We start from the raw sequence: 19,920 nt of genomic DNA on the forward strand, positions 1-19,920 counted from the left end.
GGCGCTCGGCGCGCGGGGCGGGGAGCCGAGCCGAGCCGAGCCGGCGGCGGGGCGGGCGGACGGACGGACGGCGCGGGCGGGCGCGGGCGGCGCCGAAGAAGAGGCCGCGGGCGGGCCAGCCGGCCGGCGGGCGAGCGCCGCCGCCGACGCACACGAGGTGAGGTGCGGGGCGCGGGGCGCGCCCCCGGGAGAGGGGCGTGGGCGGGCGCGCGCAGAGGGGTCGCCGCGCGCGGGGTGTGTGTGTGTGTGTGTGTGTGTGTGTGTGTGTGTGTGTGAGGGGGGCGGGACCCCCGGCCGCCGGCCCGCCCGCCGCGGCGTGTGCGTGTGTGTGTGTGTGAGAGCGGGGCAGGCGGCGGGGCCCGGCACAAAGCCCCCCGCGCGCGGGGCTAGCGGGCGGCGGGCGCCGGCTCTTTGTGCCTGCTCCTCCGCGCTGCGGTCCGAGCGGCCCGGGGAACCGCGCTGCCTGACAGGCGGGCCCCCTTTATGCACCCGCCGCCGCCGCCGCCCCTCGCGGGGCTTCTTGCTGTGCCCGGCCCGCTGCCCGCAGGGCACGGCTGCGCGCGGGCAGGGGCAGGGGCGGCCTGGAGGGGCTCTCCCGGGCCGGGCCCTGCGGCGGGTGGGCGCGCGGCCCTGCCCCCAGACCTCTGGTGCGGGCGGCCGCTCGGCAGGAAGGGAGACGGGCTGGGGGAGGGGGCGGCCGGCAGGGGGAGGGGGCCGCAGCGCCCGGCGTGTCACTCGCTGTTTATCTGCCAGCGTGGTTCATATTCACGCAGGCGGGGCTGGGGTGGAGTGGTGGGGGCCGAGGCGGCGATGCCTGTCCCTGGGCGGGGGGTTAGTGACTTACGGCGAGGAGGGGACGCGGCCCAGATAAAATGCTCCAGAGCGGCCCCACCCAGAACAGCGGTGAGTCGGCCCCGGGGAAGTGAGCCCGCTGCGGATCCGCCCGGGCCGGGACGGTTTCGAAGTTATTTATCTCGCGTTTCTCGGGTCCCCTCCACCTCCGGTGTGTTTCGCCGGTAGCAGTTGCCAAGCACATCTGGATAAGCGAGGGTCCCGGTCCCCCTCCCCCCGTCAGGACTGTCACCCGGGGAGGCCACCCCTCTCTCTGACATCTGTGCGGGGGGGAGGGGCCGAGCCGTGCCCGTAGGAATCCTGTGGGTGAAGACTGTTGACTGATGGACGCATGGCTGTGCGGGGGGGAGGGGGGAGGTGGCAGGTAGCGGAGGGGCCTTCCAGAGCTGCTGGGGGTGTTCTCCAGGCCCCCACCCCCGGCCGCAGGGATGGAGCCGGGTCACCCATACATACCAGGCCCTTTCTGGAGCTAGCGTTTATTGCTTCCTGGCTCCTGGCTTTACTCTTCTCCTGCGTTCCCATCTGCCAGCGTCTGGGCTCCCTGGGCCTTTCAGCAGACATTTTCAAGAGCACACACAGGCCATGTGGCTGGTCTGTAGCCCTGGCTCTGGGAGTGGGCTTCCGCTTAGCAGAGAGCAGGGTCGCTGCAGTGGTCTGGGGGGGGGGGGGAAAGGCAGATGGGCTGGCCACCGGCTGGCCTCCAGAGACAAAGCTGTGCGGTGAGATCGCTGGTTTAGCGGGCTCTTAGCACCATGGGGGTGGGGGTGAGAGGCTGATACTTGAAGTCTGCAGTAAGTGGCCCTGCCTGCCAGGGGAGTCAGTCCTGTGAGGTCCTCTGGGCAGGCGGTAACCTGGGAAGGCTGGCGGGGAGCTTCCCACCTGCCTTGGCGGCAGCGCTCCCAAGTTGGTCTGCTTCCCTTGGGCTCCCAGCCGCCTGCGGGCCAGTGTGGGGTGTTGCTGAGCGCCCGTTGCCCAGCTCCTCCGGCCATTTGGCTCAAGTGCTGGGGCTGCGCCCAGGATTTCTCTCTGCAGTGTTTTCCTGCCAGTTGTTGGGACTTGCAGATTAGTCATTCGGCTTTTACAAGCAATTCCTGAAAAGAAAAATCTTCCTCCGGTTGCTGGCTCTGGGGAGAGGAAGCAGCAGCCTGAGGGAGCCAGGCCTTTAATTAAAGCAGAACTGAAATGATTGCTGCAGTTGCTGGAAGGAGGGGGGTGGAGGTGATGTGCCCTGTCCTGCAGCCAGGTACCTGCCAGGGACAGGTAGGCCGCGTCCCGTGCTCCCTGCCCGGTCTTGGCCAGCAGCCCGGCCTTCTCCACAAGCTGCAGCCCTGGATTAATCCCTGCGTAGTGTTTTCTTTCCATGGATCAGGTTTCTCATTTTGTTAATAAGCACAGCCTCCGATCCACTTGAAGTCAGCTGTCATGGACTCAGCAACAGGGTTTTGCATTATTGAGCTGACAGGCCTGCTGCCTTCCCGGAGTCCTCATTGTCTGCCCGGAGCTGGCGGCGGGCGGGGGCAGTGTCTGTGAGCCGGAGCTCGCCCCCGTGCAAGGGCTGGCAGGGCAGTTCTGGAGCGTCGAGGAGCGAGGAAGGAATAAAGTCCAGTTTACCCAGGGGACCCGCCGCCCTGCTTTTTTGCGCGGCCTGTTGGCCTCCAGCAGTCGGCCCCACCCACGGCTGGCCTGCCTTGCCCACCGGGGCTGAGGGCCAGTGCCCACCCCCCCACCAGGGACAGATCACTGGGGTGGGGAGGGCTCTTGTTCCCAGCTGCGTCTGCAGAGAGACCACAGGTCAGCTTCCTCCGGTCCTGGTCCGGGCGCCTGACTGAGGAGGGCCTCTGGGGGCAGTGAGGGGCACTGGCCTCAGCGCTGTTTACTCTCCAGCGGCCTTGGACCGGGATGGGCTTCTCTGGGCCTCGGTGTCTCCAACGTGTTTCTAAAGTGGGAACAGAGCTGGAGTTCACCTGCACGTATTGCAGCCCCCAGAGCTCAGCCTGGGGAAGGCGCCGGGCACACTGTCTCTGGGAGTGCCCCCGGGTGACACGGGGGCACCTGAAGAGGTGCTGAGGGCCGCCGGGCCGGCTGTGGCAGAGTGGTCACGGGGAGCCCTGCGGTCTGGGAAGGCGGGGCCGGGGTTCCGTCAAGAGGAGGGAGACAGGAGCGTGGCCCTGTAGGTGCCCGGTTCCGGGAAGCCGGCACCCCCACTGCTGTCGGGCACCCGCGAGGCCGTGCAGGGGCCCTTTATCTGCTCAGCGAAGTGTTTTGAGAACAGATGTGGTGCTCAGCTCGTGTGCCCGGGGCTGGCCTGGGTCTCTGCCCTCTAGCGCTCAGCCTTGCCTCTGAGCGGTGCGCCTTCGGCCCGGAGGTGCAGGCTCTGCTGGTTTCCCGGGCTGTGTTGTGGGTGCAGCGCCCTCGCGGACCAGGGGTTCAGTCACAGCCTGGGGCTGGGGGGGCTCCCGGATCCCAGCTTGGCTCCCCCTGGGTTAGGGGCTGCCAGCCAGCGGGGCCAGTTTGACTCGGCCCGGCTGCGGGGCTGCGCTTCCTGCTGGGAGGGGCCTCGCCGGAGGGTTAGGGACCTAGGCTGGGGGAGGGCTCCTGGGAGCAGCCGAGCCAGAAAAGCAGGTGGGGGCGGGTGGGGTTGCGAGTGGGGGCCCCCCCCTCCGCGCGCGCTCGGTCGGGGGGTGGGGGTTAAACCTGGAGGGAGCCGCTTCCAGGCCCCACCGCTGTCCAGGAGGGGAGGGCCCGGGGCGCGCGGCCCGGGAGGGTGTGGCCAGGCCTCGAGCGGACGGAGACCCCCTACCGGGCGGGTGGGGTGGGGGCGTGGCCTGGGGGCTCGAGCGGGCCCTTCCGCCCGGGCGCCGCCAGTGTGCTCCGTGCGTGCTTGCTTCCTGTGAGGGGCCGCCTCCCGAGCACGTGGGTGTGGGCGCGGAGGGAGGAGCCCGGAAGGGCAGGTGGCCGGCCTCTGGGGGCGCCCGGGGCGCTCCCGCTCCTGGGAATTCCAAGGCTCCCAAGGGAAGGCGGGGCCGGGCTTGGTGGGGAGGGGGCCTCCAGGTGGGGAGCGGGCCTCTAGCGGCCCTGGAGTGGTCGCCGTGCGCACTGGCCTCGGGCTTCTTCCCCAGAAGGACTGGAGAACCCACGGGGGGTGGGTTCTTCGCGAGAGTGAGGAGGGGCTGCCCCCGTGCCCTGGGAACGCCCCCCACGTACACACAGGTGGCTGGAGGTTTCTCTCGCCCAGGCTGGGGTCTCTGCCCTTTTGCCTTCTCCTCAGCCTGCTCACAGGCCTTCAAAGGGTGGGATTGCCCACTGGCCTTGCGGTTCTCCTGCCTGTGCTGCTCGGAAGCTACCAGTGAGCTCTGGTGAGTAACTGCAGAATGGATGAGCAGAGGGTGCAGAGCTTATGGCCAGGATGTTGGGGCGGCACCCCCGGCTCCTGGGCACCTCTCCCTGTGACGGGCAGGGGCTGCACCTGGCCCCGAGTCCGTGCTGCCCGGTGGGGGCCCTGGTGCTCCGCTCCGCGGGGGTCACCTGGAGCCCATATCCACATTCCCTGAAGCCTTTGAAGTGGATCCCACAATTGCTTTCTCAGGAGGTGGATCTTTGTAGATAGCAGGGTCAAGGGAGTGGTGAATCCCCTTGGACAAGCAGGGGTGGCCCCAGACTGCCTGTGGGGTCGTGCTTACAGAGCAGGCCCAGCCGGCTGATCCTCCTGTAGGCTCCAGGGTCCTGGAGAAGCATCGGGTGTGGGGGGCTCACGCTCTTCATGGCCCCTCTTCCCCAGGTGGCTGTGGGAGGGACGCCAGGCTGGTGTGTGCTAGGGAGCACCTTCTAGGAGGTCCCAGGAACCTCGTGCCGCTCTTGGGCCTGCTTGGGTCTCAGATGGCCTGCTCTGGTCTCCGGGTTGCCTTCTTAGGCCCTGGTTGGCCTCTCTCCCCAGGCGTGGGGACCTGGGAGCTCTTCCTGCTTCCCAAACAAGCCGCCTGGGGCTGCCGCTGGGGCCCCCGGAATTGGGTCCTGCCCCCTTTCTCGCCTGGATCTCAAGGTGTCTGGGAGAGAGGGTCCCTGAGGTTGTTACCTGGGAAGGTGTGTGAGGGAGCCCCTGACCGGGGTCAGGAGGTGGGGCGAGGGCTGGGAGGGGCGCTGGGGGCAGAACCTCGGGTGAGTCCTGGCCGGCCGGCCCTCTGTCCCGGGCTTGTTCCGTCCGAGGGCAGCCGGCACTCAGCCCCTGCCTGCTCTGGGCGGCTGCAGGCGGGCGGTGAGCCGCTGGGCTGCCGGGTGTGGCGAGGGCGGCACTGGCCCGCTTGGTGTCCTTTGGAGTAGGAAGCGCAGCCGGGGGCCGAGTTGTCTTCGGGGCAGTCGGGCACCCCTTGTCTGCTCTTCGTGGCCCATGCGTCTGGCAGAGGGGCCTGTGGGCTCTGCCGTGAGAGAGAGCGGTTCTGGGCTGTGTAGAGGCTTCCTCACCCGCCCTCCCAGGACCCGAGGCCCTTCCCTTTGGTGGAGAGGGGCTGGCGGTTTCTTCCCAGCAGCTCTGTTTGGACACCGGGAGGAAGAAGGTGCCCGCGGCTCCAGACGGGGCACTGGGGGTGGCGGGACAAGAGAACGGGGCCTCCCTCTGGGACTCCTGGCCTGGCCTACATGGGCACGCCTGTGTGAGCACCCCTGGGCAAGCCCCACTGTGCAAGCCGCCCAGGCAGGCTCCACACGTGGTCTGGAGTCCGCTGGTGGGGCTCTGGGGGTAGAGTGAGCCCTTGGGACAGGCTCGCGCTCAAGGGTGATGGGCGGTGAGCTGCTTCGCTGGAGGGCCGCCGGGGTTCCGCCGGGTGGGGGCCATGACTGCCTGGGACCGGGTGTGGACTGGCATTGCTTCCCTGGGCTGCAGGGCCGGGAGGACCCCTCCTGAAACAGCCTTTCCCCTCCGCCCCTGGGGCCTGGGCCTCTGCCCCTCCATGAGGGCAGGTCAGAGTTGGTGGGTCCTCCTCCGAGGTGTTGGCAGCGTGGGTGCACAGGGTTGTCTCTGGGCAGAGGGCCTGGGGGGTCGGGGCAATCCTGGCCGTGAGGCGGCCGGTGGGGGCCAGGCCCGGGTGCCCTGGAGCCGCGGTGGGTGAGCCTGCGCCCCGAGGCTGTGGGCAGGGTAGGGGCGCTCTCCGCAGCCTGCATTCCATGCGTGTTGACGCTGACGAGGGCTGGGCGGCTGGCTTGGTGCCTTGGGCAGGCGGCACCCCTGCCCCGGGAGCCCACCCTGCCCCTCTGCGCCTGGCTCGCGGGGCTGCCCGCTTGGCAGGCGGCGAGCCCTGCTGCTGAGGCTGTTCTCGCAGGCCGTCTGAAGTGCCGTTTCCTTTCTTGTCTTTAAAAACAGCTCTTCTCAGCAGCCCTCACCTGGGTATCCAGCCTTTGGTGACCATCCGTGAGCTGGAGGAGCGGGCCCTGCCATCAAGCCTGTGTCCCCACGTGTCCTATGGTGCCCGGAGAGGGGGTAGGAGTGTTTGAGGTGGTGGCCAACAGCTGTTGTCAGCGTGGCCTGCAGACCCCTGGGTCCTCAGGACTTTGAGAATGCTCAGACGTTCCCCACCGGCCCCCGTCCACAGGCTGACACGCACTTCGGTGCCGGCCATGGTGCTCCCCTGGGTGCCTGGGCCAGGCTGCCGCTCCGGGGGCCGTGCAAAAGGCCCAGTGGTGAGCCTCGACTCCAGGGGACACAGCGTCGCGCGTTCTCTGGGGCGAGCAGGGCAGGCCGTGTCTGCGACGGCACCCCGTCTGCCCGCTGCTGCCCGTGAAGGAGGGGCTGACGGGCAAGGTGGTGGTTCAGACCCGGGGACCTTTTCTCGGGTGAACGGGAGCCTCCCAGCGGAGGGAGACGGCTGACAGTGCCGAGGCCAGGGAGGGGCCTGAGAAAGGCCTCCGCGTCTCGTGTGACGCGGCCGCGGCGAGGGAAAGAAGCCCTGTCCTTTAACCACGTCGGAGCGCATCGGGAAGATCTGATCAGCTCCGTGAGCGACTGTTTTCCGAATGACAGGCGCTTGGTGTTGCACACTTGGGCTGGGTGTGAGCGCAGGGTGGGCTGCCGGGTTTCTGTGCCTCCAGGTTCGAGTTAGTCACAGGTGCAGCGTCAGAGGCTTGTTGAGTCTGAGTGTCGGAAAGAGCAAGGCTGGCCGCCGTCTCAGGGGCCGCCTCCCCTCAGCCCGGCCTGTCCCCTCTGGCCCACTTGCCAGCTGGAGGGCACACAGGGTCCCTGACCTTGGGAGCCCCTTGGGTGCCGGCGGTGGGTGGGAGAGATGGGTGCTTCTCAGAGGTGGAGGCCCTCGGGCGTGCTCGGGGGCCGTGGAGGGGCGGCCCGGCCCTCTGGAAGCCCTCCACAGACCAGCCCCGACATGGACTTTATCCAGGCCAGGGAGTCCATTGAGAGCCCTAAGCCGGGGCATGACTGGATGGACCTGGGTTTGAGGAGGTTACTCGGGCCTGGCGGCTCCGGGTCATAGGGACACCTGTGTTGGATTTGTAGCTCCTGCCTTGCTCCTGGGGGAGGCGCTCCTGGGCGCGTCCTGTGGGCCAGGCCCCGGAAGCCCCAGTTTTCGCGGGCCTCCCGTCCCCGGCTTCGTGGCTTGGGGGACCCTGGGGGCGGCCCCTCCCTGGATCCGGAAGCTCTGTCTCCCCGCAGCCAGCACGCCGGCTCTCGTGGACCTGAGGTGGTGGTGCGAGGCATGCGCACACGTCGCCCCTGTGAGAAGAGGCGTGCGGCCCCTCCTGGGGTCCCCACCTCTGAGTTGTGGGCGCGTGCCGCTTCCCCACGCTTCTCTGGGTCCTTGGATGGCGGGCTTGCCCAGTCTGTGGAGTGAGGGGCTGGTTGTGCCTTTGAGACTCAGCCGCCTGCTGGGAGTCGCTGCGCCCCGTCCCGCGGGTCACTGCAGGCCCGCTTTCTGCCCCGCCTCAGCAGTCCGCGGTCACCCCCTCGGGCCGCTTCGCTTCCTGGGGCAGAGGGCTGTCCACTTCTCTGTCGTTGGACGCAGCCCCTTAACGTCAGACGGCCCTTCCAGTCCCATCTGAAGACGCTGTGAGCGTGTTCCTGCTGAGTCCCTGGGACCCTCCTCTCTCACTCCCTTCCCGAGCTCAGCCTCTCCTGTTTGGTCGGCCACAGGGCCTGCTGGACAGGTGGGACCTCCTCTGAGTGTCCCTGCGGGCACTTCAGGCCCAGGGCACAGGCTGTAGTGTGTTCCTTAGCAGTTCCTTAGTTTTATCCTTGAAAACGCTTTTTAAAAACTGGGGGGTGCCTGAGGCACGTCTGCTCCTGTGTTTACGGTCGTGGACCGGAGCCACCTGGTGGTTACCTTTGGCGTGCCCCTGGGCCGTGGCGGGAGGCCCTCCAGGCCGGGCAGACCCTTCTGCTCATGGCTTCCTTTGACCCCAGTCCCAGGCCTTGTCCCGCGCCTCCTGGGCGTGCCTACTGGGGTTTGCAGAGCCCCTCCCCGTCCCCCGCAGGTGTCAGCTGGACCCCGGACGGTTAGAGTGTCGTCGGTTGCTGCTGCCTTCAGCTGGCCAACCCGTCTGCCCTGATGAGAGGTTTCTGGTGGTGGTGTTCTGTAAAGAATTTTTTTTTTTTGACGTGGACCATTTTTAAAGTCTTGGTTGGCTTTGTTCCAGTATCGCTTTGGCTTTTTGCTAATTGGCCACGAGGCGTGCGGGGTCTTCGCTCCCGACACCGCCTGTGTTGGGGGCGAGGTCCCCTCAGAGGTTTGGAGGTGGTCCCTCGGTGTCCTGCATGTTCCTTGCTGGGCTTGGGGGTTCCTTCCTTCCCGTTGGGGCTGTTTCTCTCCTCGGGTTGTTGTGATTAGTCTGGGATTGGGTGGGCTTGCTTGTCAGCCCGGGGACCGGCCCTGCGCTGATCCTACCTAAGAAGCGTGCCAGCTGTGAGCAGCTGCGCCCCAGGCTCTTCCCAGGTGGGCACACGTCCAGCGTCCGGAACAGAAACCTCTCGTGTGTCGAGTCCTTTCTGGTCCCTGGTCCCTCCTTCCGTCCTCCCCTGCTTCTGACCTTGCCCAGGGCCCCCTGTGCCCCTTTAGGGTCTGGCTGCCCTGCTCCCCCGTTTGCTGGCGGCTGCAGACGTGCCTGTGGTCAGCTCTTCCTGACCCAGGTTCAGCCCGCACGCCACCAGGGGGCTCTGCACCTGCCTGGCTCCTGGGGCTTGCGCGCCCCCCGTCTCGGTCTTTCTGAAGTCTGAGCGCTCTCTTTTCCGCCCGGAAGTCCGCCCTCAGTCTTGAGTCAGGGGTGAGCCCCGTCCTTGCCGTCTGCCCTCCAGTTTGGGTTTTGTTTCTATTACTGTCGTGGGCAGGCTGTGGGGCCTGGGTGCCGGCCGCTGGGGTGTCTGTGCCACCACGCGGGTGCGGGGGTGGCTGCCCTTGCCCGGGAAGGACCTCCACCCTGAGGGGGTTCTTCCTGTTGTTTAGTGGGGAAGTGTCTTCTCGTCTCGGACACAAAAGCGATGATTGAAGGTGACACAGTCTGTTTTGTCTTTTAGGTCTTTGAGAGTCGTGGGTTGGCGTGAGAGAGGTTTCTAGCTTCTTGAGTTGTTTCATACTTGGGTGTTGGAGTCTGCGACCTGGAGGGGCCCTGGGCTGGACCACTGCCTCACTGACTGCTGGGAGGTGCCTCGGGCGGGTGGGCGATGGTGCGGGTCCCTCCCAGCAGGCAGCCCAGCCCCGGCCCGCCTCCAGGACAGCCCTGGGAGCCGAACCCCAATTCCTAGTCACTCTGGGCGTGTTTACGTGGGAAAGGGGTCTTCCCTTTGGGGGCCGCCTCCTTCCTCTCGATGCCCATCGCTGGGCGTTTCCTGCCTTCTGGGAGGAGGAAGCTGGTCTCCCACAGTCCAGTGTGTGCAGGTTCTGGGTCTGGGGTCAGAGTGGGGCTGGATTGTCTGCATCCCCCAAATCTGCTCCCCATCCCGGGGCCTGACACCCTGCAGGGCGAGTAGGAAGCGGACGCAGGAGCCACCAGGCAGAGGCTCCTCGGGGCCCTGGATCTTGGCCACATGGGGACTCCTCCCACGGGTTCCCTGCCTCCAGGCTCCTGCTCTTTGCTGCCCGCTGCTCCCTTCCCAAGCACTCAGGCCCCTCCGGCCAGCGGGGGGGCAAGGTGGGCACCTCGTCTGGATGTTTTTGTAACAGTAATCTCGCCCTGGGCAGCGTTCCCCTGCCCTTCCCCATCTCAGCAGGCCTGGCCGGGGCCTCCCTGCAGGACCCCCGCCTCGTGCCCGCCTGGTGCCCACTGGCCAGCTGTGCCAGGGCCAGCGGGGGGAGCCGGCCGCAGGTCCCGTGTCGTGCAGGTGGGAGAGATGGGCGGCTGGAGGAGGGTGGGGGGCATGCGCGCAGGGTTCCCCCAGAGGGCAGGCGTGGCGACTGTGGCCTCCTGCGAGGCGTCGCGTGGTGCTGTGAGCCCCCCAGGTGGCTGCCCATGTGGGACAGAGGGGCTGTGGGCATCGAGAGCAGTCTCTGGGCGGTGGGTGGGGTGGGCGCCTCCTCCCACACTGTTCAGGCTGGGAGGCCCGCCCCGGGTCCCTCCCAACGCGTCTCCAGCACGCTGACCGAGCCCCAGTGTTGTTTCCTGGGCATCCCGTCAGGAGGAGGGCAGGGCTCCTGGCATTCACAGGGCCTGTTGCTTTCCAGGAGGACGGTCTGGGAGGCCAGCCAGGAGCGGCTGGCGGGCATCCAGGCCTGGGCTCACCAGGGCCGTGGGGCCCACTCGCCAGCAGCCGCGCCTGCATGGCAGCCGGAGAGGCCGCGGAGGCCAATGCTGTTCCCCAGGGAGCGGCGGGCACAGCCCGGGCTCCGGGGTGACGTGGTCAGCGGGCCGCCAGACTGGGTGTCGGAGGGAGGGAGAGGGGGGCGCACTGGCCCCCCATCCTGCCCCTGGGGGGAGGAGACACGGGGGTCGTCCTGGGTGGCGAAGTCTGGAGCAGGGCTGTGCCCCCGGCTTGCTCTTGTGACCTTGGGCAGGTTGCTTAAGCCCCAGAGCCCCGGTCTCATCTGCGCTGGAGGCTTCCCTGTGAGCAGGATGCTTATCAGGCTGGCTTAGGGCGCCGGGAGCTGGGGCCGCCTCGCTCTGCCTCCGAGAGGTGCCCCTCCCGCAGCCCGGGAGGGCCCAGCTCACACCTGTCAGGGCCACACCTGGAGCGCCAGGCGCTCACGCCAGGTTGGCTGGACCCAGGTTTGCGGGGCAGTGGCCAGCGAGTGTCTGCGGCCTCAGTGACGCACCCGCTGTGCTTAAGGCCCTGGGGCGTGGTGGCCAGGTAGTGGGCATCTTGAGGGGCCCACGGCCCCCTGGTGGGCTGGGATGCCCCCTTCTCTGCTTGGAGGGAGGGGCGCCTGTCGCCAGGCCCTGTTCCCCGGCGTTTCCACCTAGAGGCAGAAGGATGGGGCAGTCCGAGAGCTCAGCCTCCCTGGCTTGGGGCTCCGTAGTGGTCCAGGGCAAGTTGGACCAGCTGCTGTGGAATCTGGTTGAAGCACCTGAGGCCTTCTCTCACCACCTCCTGCCCTCCCGGGCACCAGGAGAGGCCCCCCATGAGGCCTGGGGTCCCTGCTCAGCTGTAGGGCCTGGCCTTCCGGGGATTGGGGTGGACTGGCCACCTTGGCTTTTTGCGGTCTGAGCTGGGGGGAGGAAGGGTGCCCGGGGCCTCAGCCAGGACCCGTTGGTCACCAAGCAGCAGTTTTGGGAGCAGAGGGCTGGGAAAGTCACCCAGGGCGTCTGTTCACAAGAGACCCCTTTCTTGGTGGGTGTTGGGGTCAGCCTAGCGGGGACAACTCCCAGCCCACGTCTCTGACCTGTCCGTCTGCCCGGGCTCTGGGCATGGTGGAGTGGTCCGTCTGCCCGGGCTCTGGGCATGGTGGAGTGGTCCGTCTGCCCGGGCTCTGGGCATGGTGGAGCGGGTGCTCAAGGCAGGCAGCAGAGCAGGGCGGTGGGGGGAGCTTGGGGTGGCTGGGCCGGCTGCCGGGGCTGTTGCAGCCCATGGCGGCTCCTGCCAGGCTGGGCAGCGGCCCCACACCAGTGGGCCTCATGCTGCCTGCGAGCCAGGCCGGCCCCCTCACCGGCCACCCCTGCCAGCGGGGAGCCGTGCTGGGGGCAAGAGACAGCTGGCAGGCTGGAGCGAGGCCTCCCGGCCACCCCGCACCCCGGGTCTGGGCACATTCCTGAGGACCGGCCGGGCCGCCCTGGCCCTGGGCGGGGGAGGGGCGCGCCAGGAGGGGCTCCGGGGCTCAGGCCTCCACCCGCTGCCTGGCTCCATGCCCAGGGTGCCCAGGCCTGCTGCAGTGGGGGGCAAGCAGCCAGACCTCGGGACCCCTCTCCCGGGACCTGAAGCTCTGGGGGGCCGGGAAGCCCACCCGCATCTGGCAGCAGCCGCCAGCAGCCTTGGCGGGCTGGTATTGAAAGGGCGAGCCTGCGAGGGCCATGTGGTCAGGCCAGGCTGGGCAGGAGGGGGCTGGGCTCTGGCAGGGAGGGGGCGAGCGCAGACCCAGAGGGAAGGGCAGGGCAGGGCAGGGGGCTGGGGAGCCAGAAGCGGTTGAGACTGGATCTTATAAATAGCCCGCTGCACCAGCGCCTCCATTTCTGACCTTTTGTTATGTAAATGTGGCCAGCCTAGAAGGGCCTTGCCCAGGCCTCCTGCCACCCCGCCCGTCCTCCCAGAGCTGCACGCCTGTCCCCCCACTCCCCGCCCGAGGCGGCCCCGGGGGCACCCTGTTTCCTGTGGGGGTGCGGCGGCGCCCCACACCTGCCTCCTTCCTGCCACCAGCCAGGCTGCAGGCACTGTGGCTGCTGCCTCCTGCCCAGCTGTCCGGACGTCCCGACCCTGTCGCAGACGGGAGCCTGGCTCCAGCCTCGAGCCGCTCCTCCCCCCTTGCGAGGCCCGCGTGCTGACTGTGTCCACCTTCTCCTCCGCAGGTGACCAGGCATTGATGCACCCCCAGGGAGGCCGCACACTAGAGGAGGCCACCCCCCCTGGCTGCTGCTCACATGGTTTCTGGGCCCCTGGCACTCCGGTAGGCTGGGGGGGCTGGGGGTGCGGCGGGGGGCGGGGTCTGCTCCTCCTCCTGGGGACTCCGGGCAGCTGAGCGCCTGGCCTGCGTGCTGGCCCCAGCCTTTGTGTGCGGGCAGCGTTGGCAGCGTGGGGGAGGAGGGGCTGTGGCTCCCGGGCCTGGCGTTCCCAGCCAGGTGTTCCACGTCTAGGGCTCTTTGTCCCCCTTGGCTGGCCAGGGCCAGGAGGGGGACTGGCTCCCGCGGGGCCAAGTGCCGGCCCACGTGGGCACTGTGTGCAGAGCCTTCCCAGGTGGACAGGGGCATGGGGGCTTCTGTGTCTTTGTAGACAAGGGCAAGTGCGGGCCAGGGTGGGACAGCAGGTGGGCGGGCACGACCCCTCCCGAGGGGGCAGGGTGGGGACCCTGGATCCCTGCTGGGGGAGGCCTGGGGCAGTGCGCTCCTCTCCCGGGTCGGGCCCTGAGCGCAGGGACATGAAGGCCCCTGTGGGTGGGCACGCGCGCAGCCGCCGTGGGGCTCTGTGCACGGTCGTTCCCCCAGTGAGAATTCCTCCTGGCGCGTTTTGGCCAGTCTGCGGGGTTTCCCAGGCTCAGACAACCTGCCCTGTCCAGAAAGGCCCTGGGGCCTGCAGTACCAGGCTTGGCCAGGCCACCTCTCCTGCTTGGCACCCAGAGGCACAGGCCAGGGGGATGGGGAGGGTGGGGGGAATGGCCGGGCCGCATCGTCACATGGGTTGGCCGTTGCTGGAGGCTGCGGGTCCGACCTGCCCACGTGGTATTCGAGGAGAAGGTGGCTTCGCTGCGCACTGGGCAACTCCGTGTGCAGATCCAATTTCCGGCTGGACCGGAAAGCTGGGCCGCTTGCACGCCCATGTGGGCTATGTGTCCACCAGGGGCTTCTGTCCCCGCTGCTCACCCACAGGTCCATCTGGGCATGGGGTCACCTTCCTCTAGGGGACAGAGCTCTGGTTTGTCTGCCCTGCACATGTGCCCCCCATCGTCGCTGCGTTTTCAAGCGTACAGATGGGCTGGCGGCAGGTGGGCGGCCTGGGGGGAGGCCCCAGGAGGGTCCCCGCTGACGGGTGTGTCTGCTCGTGCCCACAGGTGGTGCGTGTGGGCAGGGCGCGGGGACATGGGGCCCGACATGGAGCTGCCCAGCCACTCCAAGCAGCTCCTGCTGCAGCTGAACCAGCAGCGCACGCAGGGCTTCCTGTGTGACGTCATCGTCATGGTGGAGAACGCCGTCTTCCGCGCCCACAAGAACGTGTTGGCCGCCAGCAGCGTCTACTTCAAGTCCCTGGTGCTGCATGACAACCTCATCAGCCTGGACACGGACATGGTCAGCTCCGCGGTGTTCCAGCAGATCCTGGACTTCATCTACACTGGCCGCCTGCTGCCCGGTGAGCCGCCGGCTGAGCCCAACTTCAGCACGCTGCTCACCGCCGCCAGCTACCTCCAGCTGCCTGAGCTGGCGGCCCTCTGCCGGCGCAAGCTCAAGAGAGCTGGCAAGCCCTTCGGCTCTGGGCGGGGCGGCGCCGGCCTGGGGCGGCACCCCCGCAGCCAGCGGCTGTCTACGGCCTCAGTCATCCAGACCCGCTACCCAGGCCTTGTGGACGGGCGCAAAGGGGCCCATGCCCCCCAGGAGCTCTCCCAGGCCAAAGGCTCCGACGATGAGCTCTTCCTGGGCGGCTTGAGCCAGGAGGGCGCGCACGGCCTGGGCCGGCCCATCTGTCCCGGCAGCGGGGAGGCCGGCCTGGGCGGCTGCAGTACCAACGGGGCCGGCGGCAGCTGCGAGCAGGAGCTGGGCCTGGACTTGTCCAAGAAGAGCCCCCCGCTGCCCCCTGCCACCCCCGGGCCCTCCCTCACCCCCGACGACCCAGCCCAGCTGAGCGACAGCCAGGAGGGCTCGCCCCTCTCGACCTCCGCCCCTCCCGTCGCCAACAGTGCCTCTTACACCGAGCTGGGGGGGGCCCTCAGTGAGCCCATGGATCTGGAGGGGGCAGACGACCACCCGCTGTGCCTGCTGGAGGGGCCGGGCGGGCCACCGCCCCGCAAGAGCCTCCGGCACTCGGCCCGCAAGAAGGAGTGGGCCAAGAAGGAGCCCGCGGCCGCCTCCCCATTTGAGCGGAGGGACGTGGCGCCCAAGGGCCCGTGCCCGGGGGAGGAGGCCGAAGGGCTGGGCGACAGGGTCCCCAACGGGCTCCTGGCCGGCAGCGCGGCGGCTGGCAGGCCCTTCGGGGAGCCCCCTCACGCCTGCAAGGAGGAGGAGGAGAACGGCAAGGACGGCAGCGACGACAGCGCGCAGAGCGGGAGTGAGGGCGGCCCGGCCGGCGCGCCCTACGTGTACCGGCAGGAGGGCTTCGAGCCGGTTCCCTACGGCGACAACCTGTACGTGTGCATCCCTTGCGCCAAGGGCTTCCCCAGCTCGGAGCAGCTCAACGCGCACGTGGAGACGCACGCGGAGGAGGAGCTGCTCCTCAAGGAGGAGGGCGGCGCCTACGAGACAGGCAGCGCGGGCGCTGACGAGGAGGCGGAGGACTTGTCGGCGCCGAGCGCGGCCCTGGCGGCCGGGCCGCGGCCCTTCAAGTGCTCGGCCTGCGAGAAGACCTACAAAGACGCGGCCACGCTGCGGCAGCACGAGAAGACGCACTGGCTGGCGCGGCCCTTCCCGTGTGGCATCTGCGGGAAGATGTTCACGCAGCGCGGCACCATGACACGCCACATGCGCAGCCACCTGGGCCTCAAGCCCTTCGCGTGCGGCGAGTGCGGCATGCGCTTCACACGCCAGTACCGCCTCACCGAGCACATGCGCGTGCACTCGGGCGAGAAGCCCTATGAGTGCCAGCTGTGCGGGGGCAAGTTCACGCAGCAGCGCAACCTCATCAGCCACCTGCGCATGCACACCTCCCCCTCCTAGAAGCCAAAGACCCTGGCGGGCCCCTCCCCCCCACACACAGCTTTAATCCACGGTCCTGCCGCCCACCCGGGCCCGCAGCCCCGGAGCCGCCACGGGGTCTGCACGCCGGGCGGGGCGGCGCTGCGGGGCCGGCCTGGCTCTGCGGGGGGCGGTGCCGGAGGGAGGGGTCCGCGCCTTCCCTCCCCGAGCCAGGGGTCACCGCTCAGTGGCGCTGGGACAGCGGGCCCCCACCGCCTACCTCTCCACAGCTAGAGAGCCCTCCGGGCCAGTGTGGCTGTTATTCCTACTGATCTGTTCTTTTCTTCGTTTTGAATTTTGTTTTTTAAACCAAAACCAACAAGAGTTTCTTTTCTTCCCGGCCCTTCGGGGCTGAACCTGGGTCTGCAGACTGAATGTACGGGGCTCCGCCCCACCCCGCCGGCTGCGGCCAGGGCCCACCCTCCGGGCCCAGGAGCCCCTCTCGGCCAAAGGCTCCCCTGGGCTCGAGCCCCCCCTGGCCGCCTCAGGAGAGAGTGCTTCCCCATAGTTGCCCAGGAATCTTCTTTGTTTAGAGGTACTTGTGTTGATGACACGAAAACCCCGTGTAACGTGTATGTGAGTGTGGGAACTGGAAGGTCTGGGGTGCGGGGGCGGGGGGGCTGGCCGCGGGGCGGGGTCGGTACGTTTCCATTTTCTCCGTGTGTGTGCGTGTGCAGCGTGCGTGTGGATCATGCCCCCCCCCATCAAGGTGGAGAGACTTCTGACCTTTGCTACCTCTTGACTTGAACAGGACGTGGTTGGTGATGGCAGTCGTGGCCATGACACTTGTTTTTTCCTCTGGGCCCTGTCAGCAGGGGCGCCTGCGTGTCTCGTGGGCGTCTGGCCCGCCGCCGCTCTGACCCGGCTCAGTGGGCATGGGCGCTCCGCGCCTGAGGAGCAGGGCCCCTCCCCGCCTGGGTCCCAAGCCCCGGAGGGCTTGCCCTCCGGAGAGCAGCACAGTCAACCTGGCCGGTGCCTGGCCCCCTTCACCTTGGCACCTCTGGGCGGACTGGCAGCCACCATGGGCTCACCCTGAGTCCCACCCCTGCCCTGGGCTCTGTTAACCTCAGACGTCTCCAGGGCTCTAGAGGCTCGCTCACAAGGCCGGGCCAAGGTCACGAGGTCGGCCCACTGTCCTCAGCCAGCTGCAGCCACAGGGCTGGACCAGCGGCTTTATCTCCTTCATTTTGCTTCCTGGTTTTATTTCTTCTCTTTTCTTTCTACTTTAATTTCAGACCAAAAATTCCGCAGTCATCCCTTCCCCCCTCCAGAGACCCTCCAGCTGAAACCAGGGACCCGGGTGGAGGGCGTGGGGAGTGAGGGGGCTCGGGCCACGTGGGGCCTTGCTGAGCCTGCTGCCGTCCCCTCTGGGGACGCCTGTTCCAGCAAGTCAGGCAGGACCCCCCAGCCTCTCTGCTCGCCCTCCCCCCCCCCCCCCCATCAGCACTTAAGCCACACGACAAAAGTCTGTAGCGGGAGCTGCACACAGGCCCGTGGGCGCGGCCCGGTGAAGCAGGTGGTTCAGGGCAGAGCTTCAGGGACGGGGCATAGAGGCCCTCAGGCGACCTTCGTGCGACGTAGTATTGTACCCACCTGAGTATTGTATCGAGCCTTCTCTGTATTTTAACAAGAAAGCAAAACACTAGTTTCTTATTTAAGACATTAAGGGTTTGTGGGGCGGGGTGGGGTTCACAGGACGCTTGACTTGCTCTCCTTTTCCCTTGGTTTCACATGGAGTGTGTGCTCGTGCGTGTGTGTGGATGCGTGTCAGAGCCTCACCAGGAGATTAGGCCACTGGAGGCCCAGGGCGGCTTACAGTTCTCTGCTTTAGTCACTTAATTCCTGAATGTTTCGGAGAACAGGAAACAATAGCAGATATGTAGGAAAGGATTTAAAAAAAAAGAAAAGAAAAAAAAAGCTCACACCCAAATTCACAAAAGCTATTTTTTAAACCAAAGCACATTTTGAATGCATATGGAACCTCAATGGGCTCAGAAAAAAAGATACTAATATATTTATCTCATTGTTTACATAAACTTTTACAGTTTCAGACCTCAGCAGCTGTAAGGCCAGTCCCAGTGAGTCCCCACCTTCCGCTCGAGGCCCTGAGTCGGCCCGGAGGGCTCACGGGCAGGGGGGCCACCGGCGGGGAGGAGGGGGCGGGCGGCTTGGAGGCCCCGTCTTCGCGGAGCCCTCCTCCCAGCCCAGCTGGCACCAAAGAGCCGGGGCCGGTGCCGACCGGCCCCCGGGCCTCCTGGCCAGGCCAAGCGGTCCCGGCCTGCTCGCGCGGCAGGGCGACCTTGCCTGTGGCCGCAGGACTTGAGTCTGGGCTTGGGCCCTGGGATGGAGGTGCATCCCGTCCCGCTGCTCTGCCCGGGAGACCCCCGGTGGGTTGATGTGAGGGTCCCTCTCAAGCCAAAAAGCCAGGACCTTCGCACGGCTCCGCGGCGACTCTGGCGGTCCGGCTGTGGGAAGGCTAACTGGGCCGGTCTTTACCGACACAGACGGTGCGAACACTCGGGACAGTGTTGCTTTTGTATCAATATGTTTGTGCAGTGATGAATGTATTTATTTCTCAGACTGGGGCGAGCGGCAGGCCGGGCTCCGCCACGCCACGCACGCTCCCCCGCGAGACCGAGCCTGCCGCCGAGGCTCCTCCAGGATTGCAAAAAAAAGAAGACGGACCGTTAAGCAGATCTGAATCTCAGAGACGCGCAGCATAGCCATACACCTCAGCCTGTGAATCGGACACTCGACCCAGAACCTCACGCAGCCGGGTGTGTTCCCGGCGGCCGCCACCCGGGGGCGCCGGCTGTCCGCCAGCCCCACCCGTCAGTATTCACTGGACTGGCCGCTACAGGAGTGCGATCGACCGTGGGGCGGGCGGACCCCGGCAGCCATCCCGGGCCGGGGCGAGGCTTGGGCAGCCAGGAGGGCAGGGCCGCCCACCCTTCCCTGCGGCTTGGGGACGAAAGCAGAGGCTCCAGGCCTTTGGCGGTGCCCCGTGCAGGGACCAAGGCCCCCGCTCCCCCGGGCAGCGGTGGTCACCGAGCCCGCAAATCTGATGCCTGGAGGGGTGGAGCAGACCCGCCCAGAGCCCGGTTTGACATTCCACGTCAGGGGGTGGGGGTACGCCATGGGAGTCGAGGCTGCCCGGGACCCCTGGCTTGTCACCCCACTGCGACTTTCTACCGGGAGCCCCTCCCCCTACCTCACCTTGCTATTTATTGCTGTAATTTATTGACCTCAAATATGCTGCATAACAGACCTCACTCGGGCAGGGAGGGTCCCCGGGGCTCCTCCCCGCCGCTCGGCGGGGCCCCATGGGGCCAGGTGCTGAGGGGACCCCCTGCCCCCACCCACCACTTGCTTCCCTCTCCCCCATTGGGGGAGCCCAGGTTGGGCGCTGGCCCATTCACAAATACCTCGTCGGATAGGGGGGATGGGGTTTCGCTGTTTCTTGACCGGGAACTGGAGGCGGACTCACGTCCCGCTAGGCGCCCTTCCCAGGAAGGGGGCGCGCGATCGCACTCCTGTGCTGGCCACTGCCACTGTCAGGCACCACACTGCCCTCACCTGCTTCCAGAGTCTGGATAATTCAGGTCAGAGCTGGGGGTGCGCAGCCCTCCAGTATCATAAAGCTGGTCACTGATGTCTCCATTCAGAGCGTGCAGTCTTAATGTACAGTGACGAGATACTGTTATTTTATGATCTTTTCATTAAAAGTTTGATTCGAAACTCGTGTGAGGTCTCTGCTTTCTGGCTGTGTTTTTGCTAAATGACCAACTGCTTTCCTTTCTCCGTCCAGTGCTTTCAGGAGCTGGGTTGCAGGGTTGGGCGGGATCTGCCCACCTCAGTCCTAAGAGTGAGTTTCAGAGGGGCCTGGGTCCTCGCTTGGTAGCAGGTGAGCTGGGCAGTAGGGTCTGCACTGTTGGCTCAAGCCGGCTGAGGTGGTTTGGGAAGCATGGGGTGTGTAGACGGGCTGTGGACCTGGTGGCCAGGATGCCAGGAGGTCTGGCCGGTGCCCAGCACCACCTTTGGGGCAGTGGGATCAGGCTGGGGGAGGGGCTGACTCCTTCCTCTCCACCCCTCCTTGGTCACTTGGTAGGAGAGTGGGTG

At 67.1% G+C, this 19,920-nt stretch overlaps 1 protein-coding gene across 1 annotated transcript; it reads left to right on the forward strand.

The window, feature by feature from the left end:
• The first annotated feature begins 13,851 nt into the window (after nt 1-13,851).
• Nucleotides 13,852-19,539, forward strand: HIC2 (HIC ZBTB transcriptional repressor 2). Its single transcript, XM_055549971.1, has 2 exons — nt 13,852-13,883; nt 13,971-19,539. The coding sequence occupies exons 1-2, from the start codon at nt 13,852-13,854 to the stop codon at nt 15,781-15,783; spliced, it is 1,845 nt and encodes a 614-aa protein (XP_055405946.1). The 3' UTR covers nt 15,784-19,539.
• The last annotated feature ends 381 nt before the right edge of the window (nt 19,540-19,920 follow it).

The sequence above is a fragment of the Bubalus kerabau genome, chromosome 16 (genome assembly GCF_029407905.1).
Source record: "Bubalus kerabau isolate K-KA32 ecotype Philippines breed swamp buffalo chromosome 16, PCC_UOA_SB_1v2, whole genome shotgun sequence".
NCBI classification, from domain to species: Eukaryota; Metazoa; Chordata; class Mammalia; order Artiodactyla; family Bovidae; genus Bubalus; species Bubalus kerabau.